The sequence below is a fragment of the Castor canadensis genome, chromosome 12, assembly GCF_047511655.1.
Source record: "Castor canadensis chromosome 12, mCasCan1.hap1v2, whole genome shotgun sequence".
Taxonomy (NCBI): Eukaryota; Metazoa; Chordata; class Mammalia; order Rodentia; family Castoridae; genus Castor; species Castor canadensis.
The window spans coordinates 113596069-113618896 of NC_133397.1; the positions used below are offsets into that span (position 1 = coordinate 113596069).

Sequence of the window (22828 nt, forward strand, 5' to 3'; positions counted from 1 at the left end):
AGCTCCAAAATTGCCATTTGTGGTACAGGAAATGTATTTTCGTGCATTTCTCTTATAAAGTAAGCATGTCTTAAATCTGTCCCTGAGGAATTTCAGACAGGTACATTAGGTATGGACGGGATTAAACCCCATCCCCCAGTCTTGAGCACAGTCACCAAAGAATTTCCCCTCGGTTTACTCATTTGCTTTTGACCCTACACTGAAGTCTACCTTCTGAGCAGGGGTGGGTAGAAGGCGGGCCTGAGATGCTCTCAAGTTACAGCCTTTCCTCCTCCCTCAGGAAGTAAAGTCCACTGGCAGGAATGCCTAAACTGGGCCGGCCCTCTTGGGCTCCACAATGCTCACTTGTCTTCACAGTGCAGAGGAATGAAATGTCTTAGAAAAAGAGTAACATTCTAGGAAACAGTATAATTTATTTTCCCTCCTACGTTGCTTTGTTGGTGGAGGACTCCTTCGCTGAACCGACATCAGAGGTAAGATGGAAATGGGATTGTGCATTGCGTTGCTTTTCTACAGGGTCTGAGATTACTGACACATCTCCCCCATCCAGCCTGCTCACCAGACAGCCATTCCACACATTCTGCTGGTTGATTCTTTTCCAGAATGAAACAGCCTGCCTTCAGCTACAGTGGAAATTGAGTGCTGCACACCTTCCTTAGAACATTTGCATTTTCTTTTCACTGTCTCCTCATATACTGAACTCTAGGTTAGCAGACACTGGGACACTTCCATCCTAAACACTTAAGCATGTCCCTCCTAAGAACAAGACGATCTCTTGCAGAACCCTGAGACCTCCATCATAACCAAAAGATTTAACCTCAACAGTACCCTCTATTCTACATGCCATATTTAACTTTCCCTAACTGACCTCTCCAACTTTTTTCTGATACAGGATTTATTCAAGCCACAGGTATCGCACTAAGTTTCTTAAAATAGCTACAATGTAGCAAGAGCTATATAAAGGGACTTCCTAAACGTAAGGTGCCCTCCTTTTTTTCATTCCTCTACAATCAAGGCTGGCCCATAGGACCAGGAGAGTGCCACAGCTTCCCCTAGAACTGGCTGGCAGCCCCGGGGAAGACTGGACCACAAGGGGAGGAGAGGCCACTTCTCAGTCAGGAGTTCAGGACTTGCAGTTAACGGAGCTCTTAAATCAGGCCAACTTCACACAAAAATACAGGTTTGTGTGTGTGTGTGTTTATACCAGAAATAAAGTTTAGATCAGTTTCTTGTCAGCTGGATCAATTATGTCTTGGGTCTATCACAGGAACTCCTGCACTTCACAAAGGAAACATCATGCTGAAGAGGAAGGGGCAGGCCCGACCTTACACTAGAACCCTGGATGGCGGATGGGGATGGATGACAGTGTTTCATTTCTTCCTGGTAAGCATTTGCTTTCCATTTTCCAACTGTCTGGACTATCTAAAGGTTTGGAGCAACCTAACAAGACCACTTAGGAAATCCTTGGCATTTGAATGGACTCTGTCACTACTTCCTATTGACACAGTAGAACAGAGGTCCCCAGTTAGGAGTTTGTATTACAAAACTCCTAACAAATACAGCACTATTTGTTAAACATTGGCTTCATTACCAAAGAATGTGGAATCTCTTCACAACCCCCCCACTTCCCCAAAATGTTAAAAGTAGAGAAACTAAGGCTGCCCTAAGTCTGAGAGCCCTTCCTGGTTGGGTCTCCTTCCAAATCATGCTTTGCAGAGTTGGCATTGTTGGCAAGGGTCTCTACTTCTCCCACCTCTCTCCCCAGGAACCACCATCTCCTACACTATCCTCTGTGGATAGGAAATTGACTAATTTAGTTGCTGGTAAGAAAAACAGCCTAATAACCAGGTTAATAAACAATGTCCCATTTTGGGAGTGTTATGCTCCTTGTTAAAGCACAAAAAATACATCAAAATGTAAACAATGAACTTAGGAGCTAACTGCTCACAATGGCAGTGTGGATCCTCAGAGGACTATGCTTTTATGTCTTTATGATTTACTTTTCTACAAAAGATGAGCTCTTGAAAAGGTAAGTGAAGCTGGGCACAGTAGCTCACACCTGTAATCCCAGCTACTCAGGAGACTGGGATCAGGAGGATCATGGTTTGAGGTAAGCCAAGGAAAAAATTTTGTGAGACCTCTCAATTCAATCAACAGCAGGGTATTGTAGCATGCACCTGTCATCCCAGCTATGCAGCAAGTATAAACAGGAAGACCACAGTCCAGGCCAGTTCCAGTAAGAAGGGAGGCCCTTTTTTAAAGCACGGGAATGATGGAATCAGATCTGCATTTCAGAAATGTAGCTCTGACTGCTGGGTGGAAAATTGGGTTAGTGAGGATTATGCCCAGACACAGGGGAACTATTGGAAGAATGCTGCCATAATCCAGGTGAGAAAACAGTAAGGCCCTAAATTAAGGCAGTAACAACAGGGGTGAAAAGAAAATACAGATTGAGGACATCAAGGAGGTAGACCTATATATAAGATCTGGGGAGGAATTAGATGTCAGGGAAAGAGAGTGAGAGTCCTGGATTGCTGGCTTAGGCAACTTGGTGGATGATGAATGCCACTCACAAGTCAGAGGGCACAGGAAGAAGGAGACAAAATCTGAAGACAGCTTGGCTGGCTTAACCTTGAACAGAGTCTGAGGAACTCAGAGCCATACTTATAGAAATACAGTCTACGTGCACCTGTAGCACAGAATCTACATACCACAATTTGTGTGTATCCAGGATACATGGTAGTTTGAACTTCAAGTCAAGGTGGGTAAAATCACCAAGGAAAGGGTGAAGAGCCTAGGACAAAACCTTGGGGAAAACATGTAGGGGATAAGCCCACAGAGGAAACTGAAGGTGAGTAGCAGTGGCAATCCAGAAGTTATCAGGAAAAAATGTGTAGATGCTGTTAAGGTCAAATATAATAAAAATGACAAGCCAGGCACCGGTGGCTCATGCCTGTAATTCTAGCTACTCAGGAGGCAGAGATCAGGAGGATCACGGTTTGAAGCCAGCCCAAGCAAATAGTTCTCAAGAACTTATCTTGAAAACACCCTTCATAAAAAAGGGTTTCTGGAGTGGTTCAAGGTGTAGGCTCTGAGTTCAAGTCCCATAATGCCAGAAATAAATAAATATGACAAGTCTATAGGTTTGGTAATAAGAAGTCTCTGATAACCCTGGTAAGAGCCATTACTGTGTGGGGATTGAAGATAGTGGACGTCACTTTTCAATGGAGCAGTAGAGTAAGAGGACATAAATACCTAACAGACTTTTCTCTAAAGAAGCTTATCTATGAAGGTCAGGATAAACTGGGATGATACTAGGGTAGGGTAGAAAGAAGCTGTTACTAAATAAAAGTAACTGACAAAGCCTGGTGCTGATTTCAAAATGGACCACTGAGACTGATCCAGCCCCCTTCTCCCAAGTCAATTAGGATGATCTGGTAAGGGAGCTAGCTCTTACTGGGAGGGCTGCTTAAGGTGTTCCTACTAGATTCAACTCAACTGTTCTTCAAGATAAAAAGGAAATGAGGGAATGAAGGGTTTCTAGGCTTATTTTATTTGGGGATGAGATATTTACATCTGATGTGGACTCTGGTGACAGGACTGAAACCCACCAAGCTTGGTCCAAGGCATGGGATTAAGCAGATTAATACAGACTATGGTCCGTTTAGTTAACTAAGGGAAAACATAGACCTTGGGAGAGGTTTCTAGTATCTGAGTTAAAACAGAAAGTAGAAAGGTTTTAAGTAAATGGGAAGAGAGAAGGGTAGATGCAAGTGCTTTGCCCCTGGGTTTCCTGAACTAAGTGAAAAACAGACTCAGTTATAAAACAAGGTTGTACCCACTCAGAGCTGCCTCACCCATAGCCCAAAGAGAAGGGTTCCAAACTGGAGGCCAGTAGGTAGCCAAATTCAGGTGGCTAAAAAAATAAGAGGCCAGCATCCTGTGGACTTCAGCATAGAACTCATGCTCACAGGAGAAAAAAAAATGCTTACTTTACAGAATGACACTTCATTAGAGTGTTTCTTGTTCGTGAGAGAACACAATCGTTATTCTATTTTGAACTCAAGTCTAGTTCATTTGAGATTTGTGTATATTTTCTAGCTTGATTTCTTGAGACAAGTGTCTTGGAGGAAACTTCTGGTCATAAAATGGCTAAATGAGGGGTCTAATAAAATGTCTTCCACTTCTGAATATATGGCACTGGTGTCCACAGTATTATTCTTTCTAAATAAAGAGAGTTTTAGACTTTCTATCAAATCAGAATGGGAAGAATACATTTAAGAGACTTTCTTCTCTCCACCCCAACTTTTGCAGCCTGTAAGTGTTGTGGCTGATGTTAGTCTAGCCAAGAACTATTAGTCTGATGGTGGTGACAAAAAGGAGGGGAAGGACTTGACTATTTAGAAATTAGGGGGTGAGGCATTGAGGTGTCCAAGAGGAAGGAGGTCTCTGACTCTTAAGTGGGTACATATATGGACTTAAAAAACTAAAAAGAGTAAACATGAGATAAAGCAAAGATGAGTTCAGGTTTGGACAAGTTGGCCAGAAAATGAAATAGATATGGTAGACAGTAATGAGTTTGAACCTCTTGGAAATGCAGAATGGTAAAGATGAGATAATAAGTGGCAAGAATTAAATACTTTCCCAGAAATTCCTAATCTTCATATTCCTATGTGTAGTTAATATTTTCATTCTCACTTCACAAAAAAAGGAAGCTTAACCTCTTTGAAGTAGTTTGCTCAAAGTGTCCAAAAGCACACCCATAGTGGAAAGCAGAGCCAGGATACAAACAAGCCAAGGCTGGCCGACTGTAGATCCATACTCATCACTACACCACAAGTGTACGGGTGGTAATTAAAACATTAAGAGTGAATGATTGTCCAGGTAACAAATATTAAGTGAGATGAGTGCAGAGACACGGGAAAATACTTAACCAAGTTAGAGAAAGCAAATGAAATCAATGAAAGGCTGCCCAAGACCCTGTGGTTCTCAAGCAATGCCTGGCCAAATTGAAAGCAGAGAAGTGGGTCTGGAAAAGCCAAGACCACGGATACAACCTAGGAAACCCCTGGAGACAGAGTGAACAAAGTGTAGCAGGAGGGCTTTGAGAGTGAACGCGGACCCCTGGCTAGATCTCCCTTTGAATTCCCACTCTAGGCTCCAGCAGGGAATAGTTTCCCTGGTAAGCAAAAGAGGAGGAGGAGGAATTGCCTCCAGACGAATCAGAATTCCAACAATATGAATTAGTAGTCCACAGAAAGAAAACTGATCGCAAAAGGAGCAATTCTGATGGAACAGATGTGGAGGGGCAGGCAAAGAGAGGTTGGTAGAATTAAGAAAAAGATGGAGCTTAAGCCCCAGCCATAAAATGACAATACATTCTGGTCAACCCTGGATGTCCTGGCATAACTAAGCACTCATTCTCAAGTGTTCCGATCTGGATGATAAATTATATGGTCACTTTATATACTAGGTAAAGAAGTGCTCATCTCAGGAGCAGAGTTAAAGCAAAGGTAATCTAAGAACTGACAGGACTAATTCCTTCTTTTTTGGACAAAGGCTTTTCTCCCACAAAGGTAATTGAAACAGCTGACTTTAAGAGATGCTATGGGGTCTGGTGGAGTGGCTCCAAGTGGCAAAGCACCCACCAAGTTAAGTATGAGGCCCCGAGTTAGTTCAAGCCCCAGTATTGCGAGGGGGTGGAGAGGGTGGCTACGATACCAGTGGTGGTCGGCAGTCATTCCATCTGAATACAAATTTCACCTCCAGTACCCCATTTTCGTCAACATTTTTCTTTCCAAACTTCACCTTTCTGTTCCCTAATACAATATTGATACATACATAGAGTAGCCTTGAAATGAGGATTAAATGAGCTTTCATGTAACATGAGTAACCACTATAAAATGAGTTCCAAAAGAATGCAAATTATGAGGAATCACAAGTAAAGCAAACTGGTAAATACTAGAGCTGAGACAACAGAACCTCTAGCAGCTGCAACCTCCCCTGCACTAGCTCACTCACCACCTTACACAGACTCTTTGGTCTGCTTTGGTTTAGGTAAATGTGTTTGTGATGGGGATGACCAAGACATTTGCAATTTTCTTTGTGGTCTTTCAAGAAGAGTTTGAAGCCACCTCAGAGCAAACTGGTTGGATTGGATCCATCATGTCATCACTTCGTTTTTCGGCAGGTATAAAGTGTTAAAAGGTCTCTGACCAGGGAGAAGGCCCACAAAAGGCAATTCTAAGAAGACTTTTCTGTCAGTTAAGACTAAAGCGTTGTTAACGTTCCGGTTCATTTATTAATATGTATTAATATGTAATGCTGAGAAAGTAGGTATTGCAGTGTTTGGCTTCTACTTGACCTGGTAACTAAGTTGCGAAAATTAGGATTCAAACTGAAGAATCCTACTATTCCAGGATTCAGTTTTTCATGTCTTCTTTCCATTCTGGCAATGCCTTAATATATGTCCACTGAGTCAGGCCCTTAACCTGGAAGTCAGACCATTAAGTTCTAATCATGTAATTACATCCAGAACAAAACACAGGACCTATTTCTCTTTGTTCTAGTTTTAGTCAGCACTACAATGTGGTGATTAGTGACTCAACCTTTTTCTAGTTGAAGTCCACAAGTACAATTACATTTTATCTAAGTTTTATAACACACACTTTTCACCAAGATTACCCTCCAAACCATCTTATGATTCTTTTTCAGTAACTCTCCAAAAAGGAGAGTATAACTAGCAATATTAAAAAAACTCAGTACAAACATCTTTTGAAGGATACACAGTACTTCAAAATAGATTCCTCTTGTTTTCCTTCAACTGTTCATTTAAATGCCCATCAGAGGGTAAGGGAGACCAAAACATATTTACCTAGTATTTGCCTTTCTTTCTTCTTTTAAGGTCCCCTGGCTGCTATTATTTGTGACATACTTGGAGAGAAAACTACCTCCATTCTTGGGACTTTCCTTATTAGTGGTGGCTATCTGATCAGCAGCTGGGCCACAGGCATTCCCTTTCTTTGTGTGACTATGGGACTTTTACCTGGTGAGTCCACCGTAAACAGCTTACCTTCTACTATTCGTGGGTCCTGAAGGCCTAGTTGTATCAGATCCAGAACATCTTATCTGGTACCAAATTACCTACTATAATTTTCTTTTAGGTTTGGGGTCTGCTTTCTTATACCAAGTAGCTGCTGTAGTAATTACCAAATACTTCAAAAAACGACTGGCTCTTGCTACAGCTATTGCCCGTTCTGGGATGGGACTGACATTTCTATTGGCACCCTTTACGCAATTCCTGATAGAGCTCTATGACTGGACAGGTGAGTCAGTCTGCCTTAAACTATCAACTTTGCAAGATTTAAATGTTCAGCTCTCTCTATGTGATCCCTGGAAATTGTGTGTGGTGGAGGGGGGGGGGCTGCAGTTTTGAACTTAGGGATTTGCACTGCAAAGCAGGTACTCTACTGCTCCAGCCATACCTCCAGTCCATTTTGTTCTGGTTATTTTGGGGATGGAGTCCTGTGAACTATGTATCTAGGCTGGCCTCAAACTGTAATCCTCCTGGTCTCAGCCTCTCAAGTAGCTAGGGCTACAGGTGTGAGCTACTGGTGCCCGGCTGGAATGGAGCATTACGAGTGATCAGTTTCAAAAGGCATTGCCATAGCATGCACAGGGCTCTGAGTTAAATCCCCAGTATGGGGAGGCGGGGAAAGAAAAACAAACCAAAACCCTTAAAAGTACTGCCAGAGAGGAAATAAGCATAATATCTAAAGGAAACATGCTCCTCTTCCTCAGACAATTTTCTATGACTTAACAGGCTTTGCCAGCTCACACAAGCAACTCAGATTTCACTGTGGAGTTTAATGTCTGAGACAATGAGGATACTCTGTGCAGTGACAATGACACCCCTGGAGAAATAAGTCACCCTCTTCCTCCTCCCTTCTCTCAACAAGGCATTCACTTATTTTTATGTCAAACCATAAATTTGCACAAATATGAACCACTTACCCCATAATTTTCTTTGTATCTGAGGTAACATTTGAGTTAAAATAATGGTAAATTACTGGAAAAGATATATGTACATGTATTCATATGCCCATTTCTATCTTCGTAGCAGTTCTGTTGACCCTTTTCCTATGTAGAAAAGCATTCAGTAGTCTCACTGTGAATGGGAACAGCTGACAAATCCCTAAGATGGGATGGTAGAGCCTACACAGCCCATACTCTCTCTAGAAGCACTATACAAAAGTCACAAACATCAACTGCTGAAATCAACCAACTACTCAACTTCAAAGGCAAGACAAGCATCTGACTTCTTTCAAGAAAAATTTAAATGCCATAAGATAAAAGAATTCCTTTTCTAAAGCTGTTTCCAAGTGATTGTCATCTAATTCTGTACTTGTGTTTAGGCCTAAATCTATGCCATCACTTCAGGGTACTTAAAAGTCCCTATTTAGAACACAATGTAATTTGCTAACATTTGAAATACTACTCCCATTAAAATAATTGATTTTTTTTTCTTTAGCAAAAATAAACTCTCCCTCCATCCCATCTATTCATGCAGTCTTCTGGTTTTCCATTTCCAAGAGATTCATTTTTACAGGGATATAACAGTGTATATAGCTGACAAGACAACAGACAAGTGCTTTCAGTTAAATTTGGGAGGCAAAGTAGTATTTTCAAGAATTGCTGGACTATGTAACAGGGCCTCTTCTGAGCCTATAAACAAAGTACTGTGAGGTGAAAGATTATTTTTAACTCCTTAATCTCTTTTATTTAGGTGCCCTTATATTATTTGGAGCTATTGCATTGAATTTGGTGCCTTCTAGTATGCTCTTAAGGCCTGTCCACATCAAAAGTGAGAACAATTCTGATATTAAAGGTTTGCCTACAAGTGATCCAGAGATACCAGAAACATCATACTCCAATGAGACACAAGAGTCTTCCATCAACAACAGCATAATGCAGAACACTGGACAACTTGATAAAAGCTTAACTGTCTCACAAAATCAAAGTGAAGAGTTCAACAACAGGCCTAACAGGAACCGACTGTTAATGAGTAATGAAGAATATTATAAGAAAAAGGCCATTTCACAGAGCTGCAAACAAAAGATCTTTGATGTTTCTCTCTTTCAGAATCCTTTCTTTTACATATTTACCTGGTCTTTTCTCCTCAGTCAGTTAGCATATTTCATCCCTACCTTTCACCTGGTGGCCAGAGCCAAAACACTGGGGATTAATGTTATGGATGCCTCCTACCTCGTTTCTGTAGCTGGTAAGAAAAACTATCAACCTTCTACCTATAAGGAAAAATGAACAGTTTTACAAAAGTTTATTAAACTTTCTTGTTATTAAATAACAAGAAAGGAGTTGTAGAAGGCAGAAGGGAATTTTTTGAGGCCAAGTGGAGAGCACCAGGGTTCCCTATTCCCTACACAGACCTGTCACCACACCTTGCAGAATCTCCCATGATAAATAGCGGACCCTAACTCAAGTCTGACTCATTTTCATGTGTCTGACACAGTAGACATTAATTATTTGTTCGATAAATACTGAATTTCAAAAAGCTGGCTCAGTGGCAACAGCTACTCCAAGAAGCAGAAAATCCCAAGTAAACTGTAGTGACTGAAAGTATTGGTTCTATAGTTTGACTCTCCAGATTCAGGTTCTTGCTCTTTATTTCCTGAGTGACTCTGTGTTGGACTTCCATAATCTGTAGAACAGACACAATAGTACCTAACCCCATAAGGTTGTCAAGATGCACATTGAGCTTAGTAGTACCTGGTAGTTAATTTCTAGTTAAGTATATTCCCCCCTTGAAATTAACAGATAAATATGACCCTTGAAGGTAATCACCAGTGGACTAGCTGACATTTCAAATAAATCAATGTAAATGAGTATTCATAAGTTTCAGGAAATGTTTGATCCAAAAGTTAGATTCTCAAGGGTTGGGATTATGACTCAGTGGTAGAACATTTGCCTTGTTAAAAGTGAGAGGCCCTGGGTTTCATTCCCCAGCACCATAAAAACAAACAAGTTACAGATTCTCTCAACTGACAAAATTGCCTATAATGAATAGGGACAAGATAGAGCTGGTGTGCTCTAATTATGGAAAGTCTCAATAGTTCATCATCAACTTCTAATTTCTTGAGGAAAGTGAATGTGCCAAGCCTTTAAAAGCAGAATGTAGTGCTGGTGGTGCGGCTCAAGTAATAGAGCGCCTACCTAACAAAAGAAAAGCCCTGAGTTTAAACCCTAGTAGCACCAAAAAAACAACCAGCTGAATGTACTTGGTTTCAAATATTCCAAATGCAGATACTCTGCTTCAAATAATGTGTATAGAAGAGGAAAAATACATTTTCTTTCACTATAATGCTTGATAGAATAAATTTAGATCAGATTAAGGGTATACAACGGATCCAAAAATCCTAACATACACTCCCAATGTGTATCATCTTAAGGATACCATAGGCATTCAAAGGGCTCGGAAAATGCAACTAGGATTTCCTAACAGTTTTTCTATATTGTTTCAGGTATCATTGAAACAGTCAGTCAGCTCATTTCTGGATGGGTTGCTGATCAAAACTGGATGAAGAGGTATCAATACCACAAGTCTTATCTCATCCTGTGTGGAATCACTAACCTGCTTGCTCCTTTAGCCACCACATTCCCACTACTTATGACCTACACCATCTTCTTTGCAATTTTTGCTGGTAGTTACCTGGCACTAATACTTCCTGTACTGGTAAGTATACATTCATTAACGTTATACCATTTGGTATAGGTATCAATAATAATCTCCCCCCAAAGAGAATAGCTATTTTATAGTTTTTATAATTTAAGGAAACCATACTAGAAGCCACAGAAATCCCGTAGCTAGCTATATCCTGTCACTATTCGTCTTTCTTTGAGGGGAGGGAGGTGAGAAGACAGTTAAGAAATGAAAGTAGAATTCCATTTTGCTATTAATCTTCTAGAAGGTTAAGATTGTGTTCACTCCTTTCCTTCCACTCCAGAGTCTTTGGCTCCTTCATGGCCACAATCTTAAGGTATCCTGGAACCAGTGTCACTTCTATCTCATTGAGGTTATTGTTTACTTTAGGGACATTATTTTTTGGTTGTAAAAATACAAGACAAAACAAACAAAAAACCCTCTTCATTCTTACCACAAACTGACAAAAAGTCCTGGACTCAAGTGGAGCTGAAATACCCAAACACTCATGTGTTCTTGGAAACCCCTTCATAGAATCAGGTCCTCAATGTACTAAAGTATTTCTGGCCTGACATCAGTATTAGCACAAGTGCCACAGGACACTGTGGTAAAGCTTGGGCAAAATTCCAGCTTCATTAAGCTGAAATCAACTCCTGTGACACCTAATTCCTTACAAACTTATGATGGTACTCAACCACAGGTAAACTCAAGAATATCACTGTCATCTCAGATTTTAACACCATTTATAAATGGAGAAAAAAAGGACACTGAGGTTCGGGGGTAAAACTTATTCTTGAACCACATAAAAGATTTAAAAACCATACAAACCCCAATGTTCCCCCACTAATAAACTGCAAACACTGCCTGCCAAGCCAAGTTACTGTTCTCGGAAAGAGACCTCGCTGTCTATCATATACTGTGGGCCAAAGGCCATCCAAATCACGTCAGAAAGTGAAACTATTTACAGTTTGAGATGACAAAAACAGGATTTGCCCCTTTGTGGGCATAGGTCTCCATAGAATTTCATACTTAATATGGCTAACACTGAATTCTAATCCCCACAGGTTGATCTGTCTAAGAACTCTGGAGTACACAGGTTTTTGGGATTCGCTGGTTTCTTTGCTGGGATGGCCGTCCTTTCTGGACCACCTATAGCAGGTACTGAGCCACACTCTGAGCAATTCAATACCAATTAAAGAAACACAGACCCGTGATTAACGGTAACATGCAACTGCAGTGCCAAGTTCAAGAAATGGTATCTCTGGCTTTCCTATATTTGCTCCACTTCCATCACCAATACAGGAAAATATGAGGGTTAATTCAATAGACGGACACTAAAATTCTTAATATTCTCTTGGGAATCTTACAACAGGGAGTGGACCATATGTTTACTTATACAGGAAACATATACAGTCTCTAAGACCCCTGATGATTTAAAAAAAGGAAAGAGTTTGTAGATGATTTAGAAAAAGAAAAAAGAGCCACCAGCATCTTACCATCTTTTACACTTGATCTTAGCAAAAAGGCTGAGAAGCATTTCCGCTAGCATCTTTTATCCAAACAGTAGTCATTTCTACAGACCCTAAAGGCAGCAAGCCTAACACCTTTGTTGCCTGATGCACCACAGAGCTGTGAGGGCTGTTCCAGGATCTGTTCTATTCATTCACACTCTTATCTAGATCAAGGGTGGGAGGACACTTGGCCTAAAGGGAAAAATCTCTGTGAAAGGGATGCATGGGGCCACTGGTAAACATTATATACAAGTACACACAGTAGGTATTTGAGGAATTCTGATTTTTTAAGTTAACTTTAAGACTAAAATGTAGTTTAAGAATGAAGTGTAGTTTATTGGGAATATTACCTAATGGGATATTTTGTGCTTGCTGAACATTTAATCTAAGACTATAAAAACCTGAACACAGGCTTAAATTTCTAATGCACATGCTTAAATACTATTTTTACACACCCTAGCGCCTCAACATATTTAAACGCACAAATTAGTACTGTATTTCCAATCATCTGCAAAAAGGAACTTGGTCTAAAACTTACTTTTACTGTTTTCAGACCTGAATTAAGAAAGAGAAGGAATCTGATCTTGCTTTACTATCACTTTTTAAAACTAAGTTTTATAATGATATTAAATTTGCATGTCTTAAAACTTAGAAAAGGCAAAGGTTTAAAAAAAGAATATAAACTAAGGATAGCAAGAAGTATTGCCAGGAGGAATAGAAAAAAACCACTGAGGTTCAACTTAAGCATATTCTAAAGGAAAATTTTACACAAATATGCAGCCAACTGCCTTATTTGCATTTATGAATACACCTTTTCCCATGTTATCTAACTTCTGTCTACACCTCACACCTGTAAAACAGGCTAAAGATTTTTTAAATCAAACCCAAGTTGTTAAGTTAGGATTTGTAAAAGGAGTTTGAACACCAGAGTCACCTAGAAGAGATACTCTAAGGCTGATATGCAGCCTTAGATACAGAAAACAGTTCAAATATAGTCTGCTCATATTTTTTCAATTTTGATCTTTCTTCACTGGCTGACTCAATGGAGTTCTGGAACTTTTAACACCTATTAGGCCAAAAGTAGAATGATTCAACAAATATCATGGGCACAGAAATGTTATTCAAATAATAAAGGCAAACAAGGAAACTTCAGTATGTTTAATGTTACATGTTTTTATATACAACTTAAGATAAAATGTTGAAAAAAAGAGTCCAACATATGAGAGGCAATTAAAGTTTTGTGAGGACCACTACCTGGAAAGAAAAAGCTACAGGTGTGCATCTGAGTCTTGAAATCAATTTGTTAGGTCATGATCTTTTTTTTACTTTTTTAATGAAAAAGGATAAACCACACACAGCAGGTCAGGAAAGAGTATATCACTTTATTGTGAAACTTTTATTTCATGGACACACCTATGTAATATAAAGTATGAGATATAAAATATATTTCTTTCTGTTAATCAGTAAGAAACCTAGACTTATACGTAAGGATAAAAAGAAGGTTCATGATAAATATTTGTATCCACTAATTCTAAGACCAGGCATCATAAATTTACTAAATTCTAGCTGGGTGTGGGGGCACAGGCTGTAATTCCAGATACTCAAAAGGCGGAGATCAGGAGGATGACAGCCTGAGGCCAGCCTGGGCAAAATGTGGGAGATGCTATCTAAAAAACAGATAAACAAAAAAGGGCTCAAGTGATAAGAGTGCCTGCCTAGCAAGTGTGAACTTAGTTCCCTGAGTTCAAATCCCAGAATTGTCATAAAAATAAATAAATGAATAAATAAATAAAATTCTACCAAAAAGAAGATTTTTAGTCTGGGAGTTGCTCAGAGTAGCTCAAACAAGATTATGACAATACATAAAAAAGGTAAATTTCCTTCTCGATACCAATGTTTCACAGATAATGTTGTGTGACTAAACATCTTGTTGAAGGGAGAAATTTCAGGGAAGGCCTTGCTCCTCTAGGCCATTCCTCTGAGAAATGACAGAGGACTTCACAAAGACCATTAGATGTGTTCATAATTTCTGATTCCAGCAGCAACTACCAAAGAAACATCAAAAATGTTAATATAGAGATTAAGTCAGTTCTTAGGACTGGGGGTGTAGCTCAGTGTAAGAGCACTTGACTAGTGTCTATGAGGCATTTAGTTCAATCCCCAGGACCACAAAAACAAAAGAAAAACACATTAACTCTGTCCTCAAAACGTGGACAATTACATGTTTAACCTTAACTAAATCTAAAGTCTTACTGGTGATAAAATATTGAATTCTCAACCAAACTTAGAACTTTAGAGCTGTATGAAATTCCCATTTTTCACTTACCTGTATCTGTTATTACCAAATTGCAAAAGTTGAAATTCCTATAAAAGATTAGTCATTTTTAATTAGGAATGTGGCAAACAGTAAATCCTCACTCAAAACACTACTTAAAAATAGTGACAATGATAACATGAACCGTATTTTTCTCGTTCCTGTATGGAAATGAAAAAGAAAAAAAAAAGAGTTAGTTCTATAACGTTTTAGCAAGTCAAGGAAACAAAAAGCACGTAAAATCCATAGGAACCATGTAAAATTCTTTTCAATAGTTTATTTTTGAAAACTATTAAATAGACCATATGTGCAAGAAAATTATTTACACAGTTTTCTCAACTGTGAACAGAACAGCAAATATGGCAGCAACAAGATTCCTTATCACATTGTTGGTTAAACAAACAGAAACCGAAAGAACAACAGTGAAAACTTACCTTCTCTAAACACACTTCTTCATCAGGCACCACCCTTGCCCAATCTAACCCACAGTCCCTTCTATCCCTTTCCAATATTCAGTAACAAATCCAACTTTAGGTAATGATATGGCTGGAATGAGATGAGGTCAGTTCTAAGTTCCTTGGCCCAGGGCGGTTAATAGACCCAAGGGTAGGCATTCAAATATCATGCCTCATCTAGACCTAACTGCTGTTTTATTTTTTCTCTTTTTCCTTTTTTTTTTTTGGAGGGGGAGGTGCTGTTATATGGCACCCCAAAGTACACAGTAGCACCACAAATGAAACTTTGCAAGGTTGTGGGAAAATGAAAAGTATTGATATCTTAAAATTTTACTGTATTTCCAATAGACCCAGCTAACAAAAGTCTTGCAGAAAGTATATAAATATAGCAATAGTCAGTGCCTTGGGTAAAAAAGCAAGTATACAATCATAATCTCCAACAAACAAGTTACATGAAACTACTTACATGAAATTTCTAATCCAAGGTATTTAATGTGTGAGCCTAATATGCAAAGTCTCAGTTTCATTTAAATATAAAACTATGGGCCATACTAACTTCCTATAAAATTGAACGCAGTTTCCCCCTTTTCCAAATACTCCCCCATTTCCAACAAACTAATGTATACACTGGAGTAATACAGGGTGTGAATTTGATCAAAGTACACGATATGCATGGGTAGGAATATCAAAACAAAACCCCTTTGTACAATTAATATAAAATAAGAGAAAAAAGAGCTCCCCCAAAAGCCCAAATGCATACATTGTGCTACTACTATATGTTTATTTTATTTACTTACTTACTTATTTAAATCAATCACTAATTTTTTTTAAAACTCCCTTAAGCTTTCAAATTTTAATCTGGTTGTAATTATTCATTCAATAATTATCAAGCAGCTTATTAGTACAACTCTACTCAATGCTACATGGAACACAGGAAAGACAAAAGCTACTCTCTCAAAGTCCTCCCATGGCTCTTCAGGTTGTGGCATTCACTCTGTCACATGCACTGCCAAGACTTCATAGTGAGAACAAAAAGTCCCAAACCTCTAAAACTGAAAATTATTGGAATCTGCATTCTTTTCTTTTATTAACTGAAATTTTAATGAAGCTACTATAGCTATTTCCCCCTTTTCTTTTCATTTATTTATTGGAATTACTGGGATGTTGAGTTCAGGGTCAAATTCTTGCTAAGCAGGCACTCTGTCACTTGAATTATGTCGCCAGCCCTTCCCAACTTCCTTACCTTTAATTAAAGACACTATGAGCTGTGGGATAATAAAATGACCTTAAAATATCAAGCTTAACTCAGTCACATACATACTTCTTCCATCAAACTCTAAATAAAACCATTTCTAATCCTGAACAGATATTAATCGCTGTACTCCAGAATAGGTTAACATTTCTTACTTTTCCCACATATCTCATTAGAAATGACATGGACTGAAACTGGTGGTTTTGCAGCAACTCTGTTTTGTAAGATAACAGATAAATGAAAATGAATCCATCCAAGCCTGTCTCTATCCAACACAGGTAAATCATCATGGTCCTTACTCTACCATTTGCCAAGCATGACCTCTACAGTTTTATTAGTCATGTTGGCCTATCAACTGAGAATTTTTCTGTGACTTAAAATTTTATTTGAAAAAAAACCTCAAACCTTTTGGTCTGCTGTAAGTTCATTTTGGAAATTTAGGACGAGTAGAGGACAAGTGGGAAGGGATAGCAAAGTCCTCCGATCTCTAAAAATCCTGAAGTCTATTATATACTGAAGAGGCAAAAGAAAATAATGGAAACTATGTTCATCTGGTAATTTTCCCCACATACAACAAAGTCCCACAGAATTTTACTGACCCAGCATTTCTAAGATGGATGTTCCAAACACACACACACACACATGCGCGCGCGCGCGCACACACACACACACAAAATTCCAAATAGTTCTCTACTGTGGTTTAAAGAGGTGAAAATATGACACACTTACAAGGCCAAGGAATTGAGTTTTCAAATGTTAAAAGATACCACAATCCTCTTAATAAAACTGACAGCACAGAACTGATGCTGAAAGCACTCCCAATAAATCTTACTGAAAATCTCTATCCTGGGGCTGTTAATGAGTTACTGTCTTAAAAGGACTTTCGTTTCAAATTTGCTAAACCTGTTTCCCAAGACTATTCATATGATGGCAAACTCAGGAATATTTGTACAACATACCCGAGCAAAAGGACAAGGCTGTCAATACTTAGCCAGTGGTTCTGGGATGAGAGAATGTCATTGTCTCTGGGCACCTTGGAAGTTTGCACCGTAGTCTAGTACAACAGCTGGAAGTTCTGGTTCAAACTGGCCGGTCACAGAAGTCAAACCACTTATTTGAACTAACATGAAAGGAACTTTGGAACTAAGGTCCTCCGGGTGTATTTCAAGTTTTAGCAAGATGACCAATGGTAAAGTTAAAATAGCACACCTATCAGGATTCATAACTCAGCTACAGAGTCAAGTTCTCACATACCTGGTGATATGAATGAAAACTCTTAGTTGTTAAATGCCTTTTTACACATGTAGAGCTTCACTCATGAAATAATGTAGAATAATTAAAAGTACTGACATTAAAAATTAATTCAGAGAACCAGGTATGGTGGCCCACGCCTCTAATTGTAACTACTCAGGAAGCAGATAGGATTGCAGTTTGAGGCCGGCCCGTGCAAGAATGTTAGCAAAACCCTATCTCAGAAACAAGGCGAAGGACTGGAAGAGTAGCTCAAGCAGTAAAGCACCTGCCTAGCAAGTGTGAAGTCCCTGAGTTCAAGCTCCAGTAGTACCAGAAAAAAAAAAACATACTCATCAGACAGAGGTAGAAGAATCACAGTCAGAGATCAGCACAAGCAAAAGCATGAGACCCTATCTGAAAAATAAACTAAAGCAAAAACAACTTGGAGGCATGGCTCAAGTGGTAGAGGCCCTGAGTTCAAACCCCAGTACCACCAAGAAAGAAAAAAAAGAATTTAGAATCCTACATTAAGGATCAAACTTGAGAGGTGATTCGCATGCCTTTTTATTGTCATAAGAAAACTGTTTGTAAACTGTTTAAGGAAACTCAACCCAGTTTTCTTAAATGTTTTAAAATAGCACAAGAAACACTGTTAGACATTCCTGCTCAAAACAATGGCTACAGCCAGGTGCCAGTGGTTCACACCTGTAATCCTAGCTACTCAGGAGGCAGTGATCAGGAAGATTATGGTTCGAGGCCAATCTGGGCAGGTGACTCTCATATGTTAGTCTGGAGACACAAAGGAAATGCTTATAGAGGACTTTGAATTAGTAAATCTCCATCAGTTTCCAGTTTACTGTTCAGAGTGTTGGCTACATATTCACATACACATATCTGACCCTTCTCTGAAATCCACAATGCTTCCACTATGACCACAAGGAATCCACTCTTTTGAATGTCAATTTATATCTGTGCTTTGATTTAAAAGTTAAAATACAGTAGCACTGAACTACCAGTAAATAATTTCTTTTAAAAATACTTATGCCAGATGCCCGTGGCTCTACTCAGGAGGCAGAGATCAGAAGGATCAAGGTTCAAAGCCAGCCGCAGCAACAAAAGCAAGAATATCTCAAAACTATACATCACAAAAAAAAAAAAAAGACTGGGGGGAAGGGGGAGAAATAACCCAAACATTGTATGCACATATGAATAAAAAATTAATGAATTAATTAATTAATTTAAAAAAAAAAAAAAAAAAGGACTGTCAGAGTAGCTCAAGTGATAGAGCGCTGGCCTGGCAAGAGTGAAGATCTAACACTACTATTCTAATGAGTGGCAAGTGGATCTTAATTAGAATTTAAAAAAACACTCATCTCAACCATCAAGTTGAATAGTAATAACAGGTGTAAACCAAATCATTGCATCCAATTTTACGTGGAAATACTTCTAAAATATGCAAAAGTATTCCCTGGTCTGGTAAGAAAACATTAAATGCAGTTTAATCTTTGTTTTAGAAATAATGTTCTCTCCTCAGGAGCATGTGTACAAACGAAAGGATTATAAGCAGTTTTTTCTTCAACCAAGCTTCACTATTTTCAGATTGCCCTCCTGACATTTTAGTAACTGTTACCTCTTTGTCCAAGAATTCCCGAGTGCTTCTTTTGATACTCCTCTTAAAATTCCTATGTACGCAAATACACACACAACACATGTATGTACCTATGTGTACATACACACAATATGCTGTGCTGGTGGGACTAAGGCAAGAATGACAAAGGATAAGAGGGGGTGGTGCCACCTGGCACACTCCCTCCTTTATAGAAATTTCTAGGGAAGTTCAGATTGTTCTCTATTTCTTAGAGAGCTAGGTAAATCAACCAATATAATACAAAGACTTGTTCTAGCTGTTTTCACTCTATTCTCTTGTTTACCTGCAAGAAACATTTAACTGATCTCGCTGATCAAACAAGGAGTCAATAAACAAAAAAGCAACTTAGGACTGGATGGGTGGCTCATCCCTGAAATCTCAACTACTCCAGAGATGTGGCAATCAGAAGGATGGCAATTCAAGATCAGCCCAGGCAAAAAGTTAGCAAGATCCCATCTCAACAAACAAGCTGGGCAAGTGGTTCATGCCTGTAACCTCAGCTATGTAGGAAGCATAGGCAGAAGGATTATGGTCCAAGGCTAGCCCCAGGCAAAAGAAAAACCCATGAGACTCTACCTAAAAAAATAACTAAAAGCAAAAAAGAGCTGATGGCATGGCTCAAGTGACAGAGCACCTACCTAGCAAGGGTAAAGCCCTGAGTTCAAACTCTAATAGTCAAAAATAAATAAATTAATAAAAAGGCAACCTAAAGTTAGTTGAATTTAAAATTCTATGAAATAGGGCTCAGCCTTTCTGAGATCCCTCCCATGCAGGAGCTTCCGCTACTCCTTTCCTTTCTGCTTAAATAAAACTCAGCTTTTCCTCTTAGCAAAAAAAAAAAAAAAAAAGCATAAAATATTCTATTCATTGATTGCATTAAAACTGGAAACATAAGGCTATTAAAACAAAAAGGGGTTGGTGGTGCAGCTCAGTGGCAGAGCACGTGCTTAGCAATACCTAGTACCCCTGTCAAAAAGAGAAAAAAGACAAACATCTCAAAAACACAAAAAACAATTCAAAGTCTATCAGAGCTAAGTAAGAGAATAGACAGGAAAGACATGCACAACTATACCAGAGGGGGCAGGGCAGTTGACACTTCAGTGAGGCATCATGATCAAAGCAAAAGGGAAAGGAAAATCAAAAGACCTAAGGGTAGATATTCCCATCTCTTTGTTCATGGATGTATCCCCAGAACTGGGCTGGCCTGTGACATAATGCTTTGAACACATGATCAGACATAACATACATAAAATCTTCTATTAAAAATGCTCCTCAAAGTGAGGTAAGTGGACTCCCAGAGTTCCCTGAGACCTTTTATGGTCATCCAAGAGGTCAAGACTACATTCATATTAATACTAAGACAAAACGAAGCAAAAAATGTTTCACCTAAGTCTAGCATGTGCCTTTAATCAAAAGATTTTTGAGGCCCCTCCCATTCCTGCTTAAAAAAAATTAGCAAATAAATAAAAAACAATGGGTTGGAGGCGTGACTCAAGTGTTAGAGAGCCTGCCTAGCAAGCATGAGGCTGAGTTCAAACCCCAGTATCACCAAAAATAAATAAAATTTAAAAAATGTTTATCTGGGTGCTGGTGGCTCATGCCTATAATCCTAGCTACTCAAGAGGCAGAGAGCAAGAAGATTGCGGTTTGAAGCTAGCCTGGGCAAAACAGCTCGTGAAAGCCCATCTCGAAAAAACTCAACAGAAAAACAGTTGGTGGAGTGGCTCAAGGTGTAGGCCCTCAGTTCAAGCCCCAGTACTGCAAAAAGAAAAAAAAAATGTTTAGCTTAGAACGTGCCTCAGTGGTAGAGTGCTTGCCTGCCTTGCTATGGGCTCTTTGTTCAATACCCAGTACCACCAAAGAAGAAACAAATAGAAGCCTTCAGATTTTAGGAGGAACCCATTCAAGCCACTTGATCAAGCAGCTCCTCCTCTGCCCTCACAGCCTGAGCCTTCCCTTCACAGCATTTACCACGTATGTAATTTATACAGTTAACACGTTATCTCTCTATTACACAATAAGCTCTGTTAGGTCTGTCCTGGCTCAACACCATCCTCAACACACAGCTATTGCCAGGAATATAGTAAGTACTCAAATGTTTGTTCAGTAAAGGGAAAAAGATAGTCGGTTCTTTTGCCTTTTTAGTTGGAAAATAGTAATTCATGATTATTTTCTTTATAAGAATAGTGATCTTTTAAAAGATTCATCATAAAATGATGTGTTCCTAATTTTCTTGAACTTTCACTGCAAGAATGGAGATGAGCTCCAAGTCCACAATGACTACTTAGCAGATGTAAGTCCATAATGAGATGAAACTCCTTCAACTTCATCAATGAAAAGATAGACAAGTAAGGAGCTTAAATAACTTTCTAATGGGTCACAAAACAGATGGGTAAGTACAAGAGGTACAGCTCCTGGTTGAGAATTAATTACCAATGAAAAGATTTGCATAACTAACAAACATCCTTCCTTCCTTCCAGGCTGGTTATACGATTATACACACACATACATCGGTTCTTTCTACTTCTCTGGCACGTGCTATCTCCTCTCCTCAGTTTCCTTTTTCTTTGTACCACTGGCTGAGAGATGGAAAGCAAACAGTGACCAGAAAGAAAGAGGACTACAATCAAGTGAGAGTTTAACAAAAGAAAATCTAAATTAACAAATCATTGGAAACAAAAGCTTGGAAGAAGTTTCTTTTTAAAATGAGAAGGTAAACCAATTTAAGGTTCTTTCTTTCTTTAGCACTGTGAGGAATGTCTAATTGGTAGTAAGAAAGAGTAACAGTGTTCATATTTCATCAAACAGGCTAAAACTTTAATCAGCTGAACAGCTATCTTAGAGTATACTATAATAATATAAACTATCAATAGTACCATGGTAATTCAGTCATTAAATTATGTGAATGCAGGAAACTATTTTTTTTTCTTAAAAAAGTATTGCAAAAAACAACAACAAAAAGAAGTATTGCATATAGACAGTTAAACAGAATTCTGGAATCTGATCAGCACAGGAGTTTTGACCTGCTCTGTTTCTGACCTGGGTCAGAGGCAATCTGGTAGGTCACTATATTGATGCCAAGCTTAGTGCAGACACTACAGTCCAGAATTCTTGGACTCAAGCGATCCTCCTGCCTCAGCCTCCCGAACAGACAGGACTACAGGCATGCACCACAACACCCAAATGGAATCTGAATGAATGTTAAAGCCTTGCGTAGTGACGAGGATGATACATCTCTTCCAACAAGTTTATCTTTATCGAATAGAAGAAATCCTTGTTTTTTTTTATTACTTTGTTTCTTAAATTTCCATGATAAACATATATTGCTATGTAATAAAAAGTGAAAATTATCAGAAAAATACACAGTATCTTTCAAGATCATTTGAATGGTATTCCTTCCCATCTAAACAATGTTATTTTTCTACTACACTTAATTTTCTAAAATGTTCAGACTGAATATCTAGATGTCGCTTCAGAACAAGATTCCTATGAAAGTTAAATATGTGGTTTAAATGGGAAATAAATTAAAATGTTTACTATACGTGGATTAATTTTTAATTATTATCATTTGAACTAAGCAGTTACATGTGACTACAGAGCCCTTCATCATTTGGGTAATCTACACACACCTACACACACACACACACACACACACACACACACACACACCTACACACACCTACACACACACACACACA

The 22828-nt window shown here is 38.8% G+C and overlaps 2 protein-coding genes across 2 annotated transcripts in view; one reads left to right on the forward strand and one right to left on the reverse strand.

Annotated features, from left to right (window-relative positions):
- The first annotated feature begins 286 nt into the window (after positions 1 to 286).
- Slc16a4 (solute carrier family 16 member 4) lies at positions 287 to 22671 on the forward strand. The gene is made up of 10 exons (XM_074050796.1): positions 287 to 473; positions 1016 to 1180; positions 1268 to 1383; positions 6058 to 6190; positions 6905 to 7048; positions 7164 to 7325; positions 8786 to 9280; positions 10539 to 10750; positions 11782 to 11875; positions 21611 to 22671. The coding sequence occupies exons 3-10, from the start codon at positions 1297 to 1299 to the stop codon at positions 21790 to 21792; spliced, it is 1509 nt and encodes a 502-aa protein (XP_073906897.1). The 5' UTR covers positions 287 to 473; positions 1016 to 1180; positions 1268 to 1296; the 3' UTR covers positions 21793 to 22671.
- Rbm15 (RNA binding motif protein 15) overlaps positions 13372 to 22828 on the reverse strand; it is a 33682-nt gene continuing 24225 nt past the window's right edge. Inside the window, exon 4 of the transcript XR_012439951.1 lies at positions 13372 to 22799. The gene's annotated coding sequence lies outside the window, so the exon portion shown is untranslated. The remainder of the gene's footprint in view (positions 22800 to 22828) is intronic.

Bases quoted from the DNA above. Each gene is read 5' to 3' on its own strand.
- Slc16a4 (XM_074050796.1), top strand. From the start codon at position 1,297: ATGCTGAAGAGGAAGGGGCAGGCCCGACCTTACACTAGAACCCTGGAT. The intron at 6,191-6,904 runs GTATAAAGTGTT...TCTTCTTTTAAG, and splicing joins ATCACTTCGTTTTTCGGCAG to GTCCCCTGGCTGCTATTATT. The intron at 7,326-8,785 runs GTGAGTCAGTCT...TCTTTTATTTAG, and splicing joins AGAGCTCTATGACTGGACAG to GTGCCCTTATATTATTTGGA.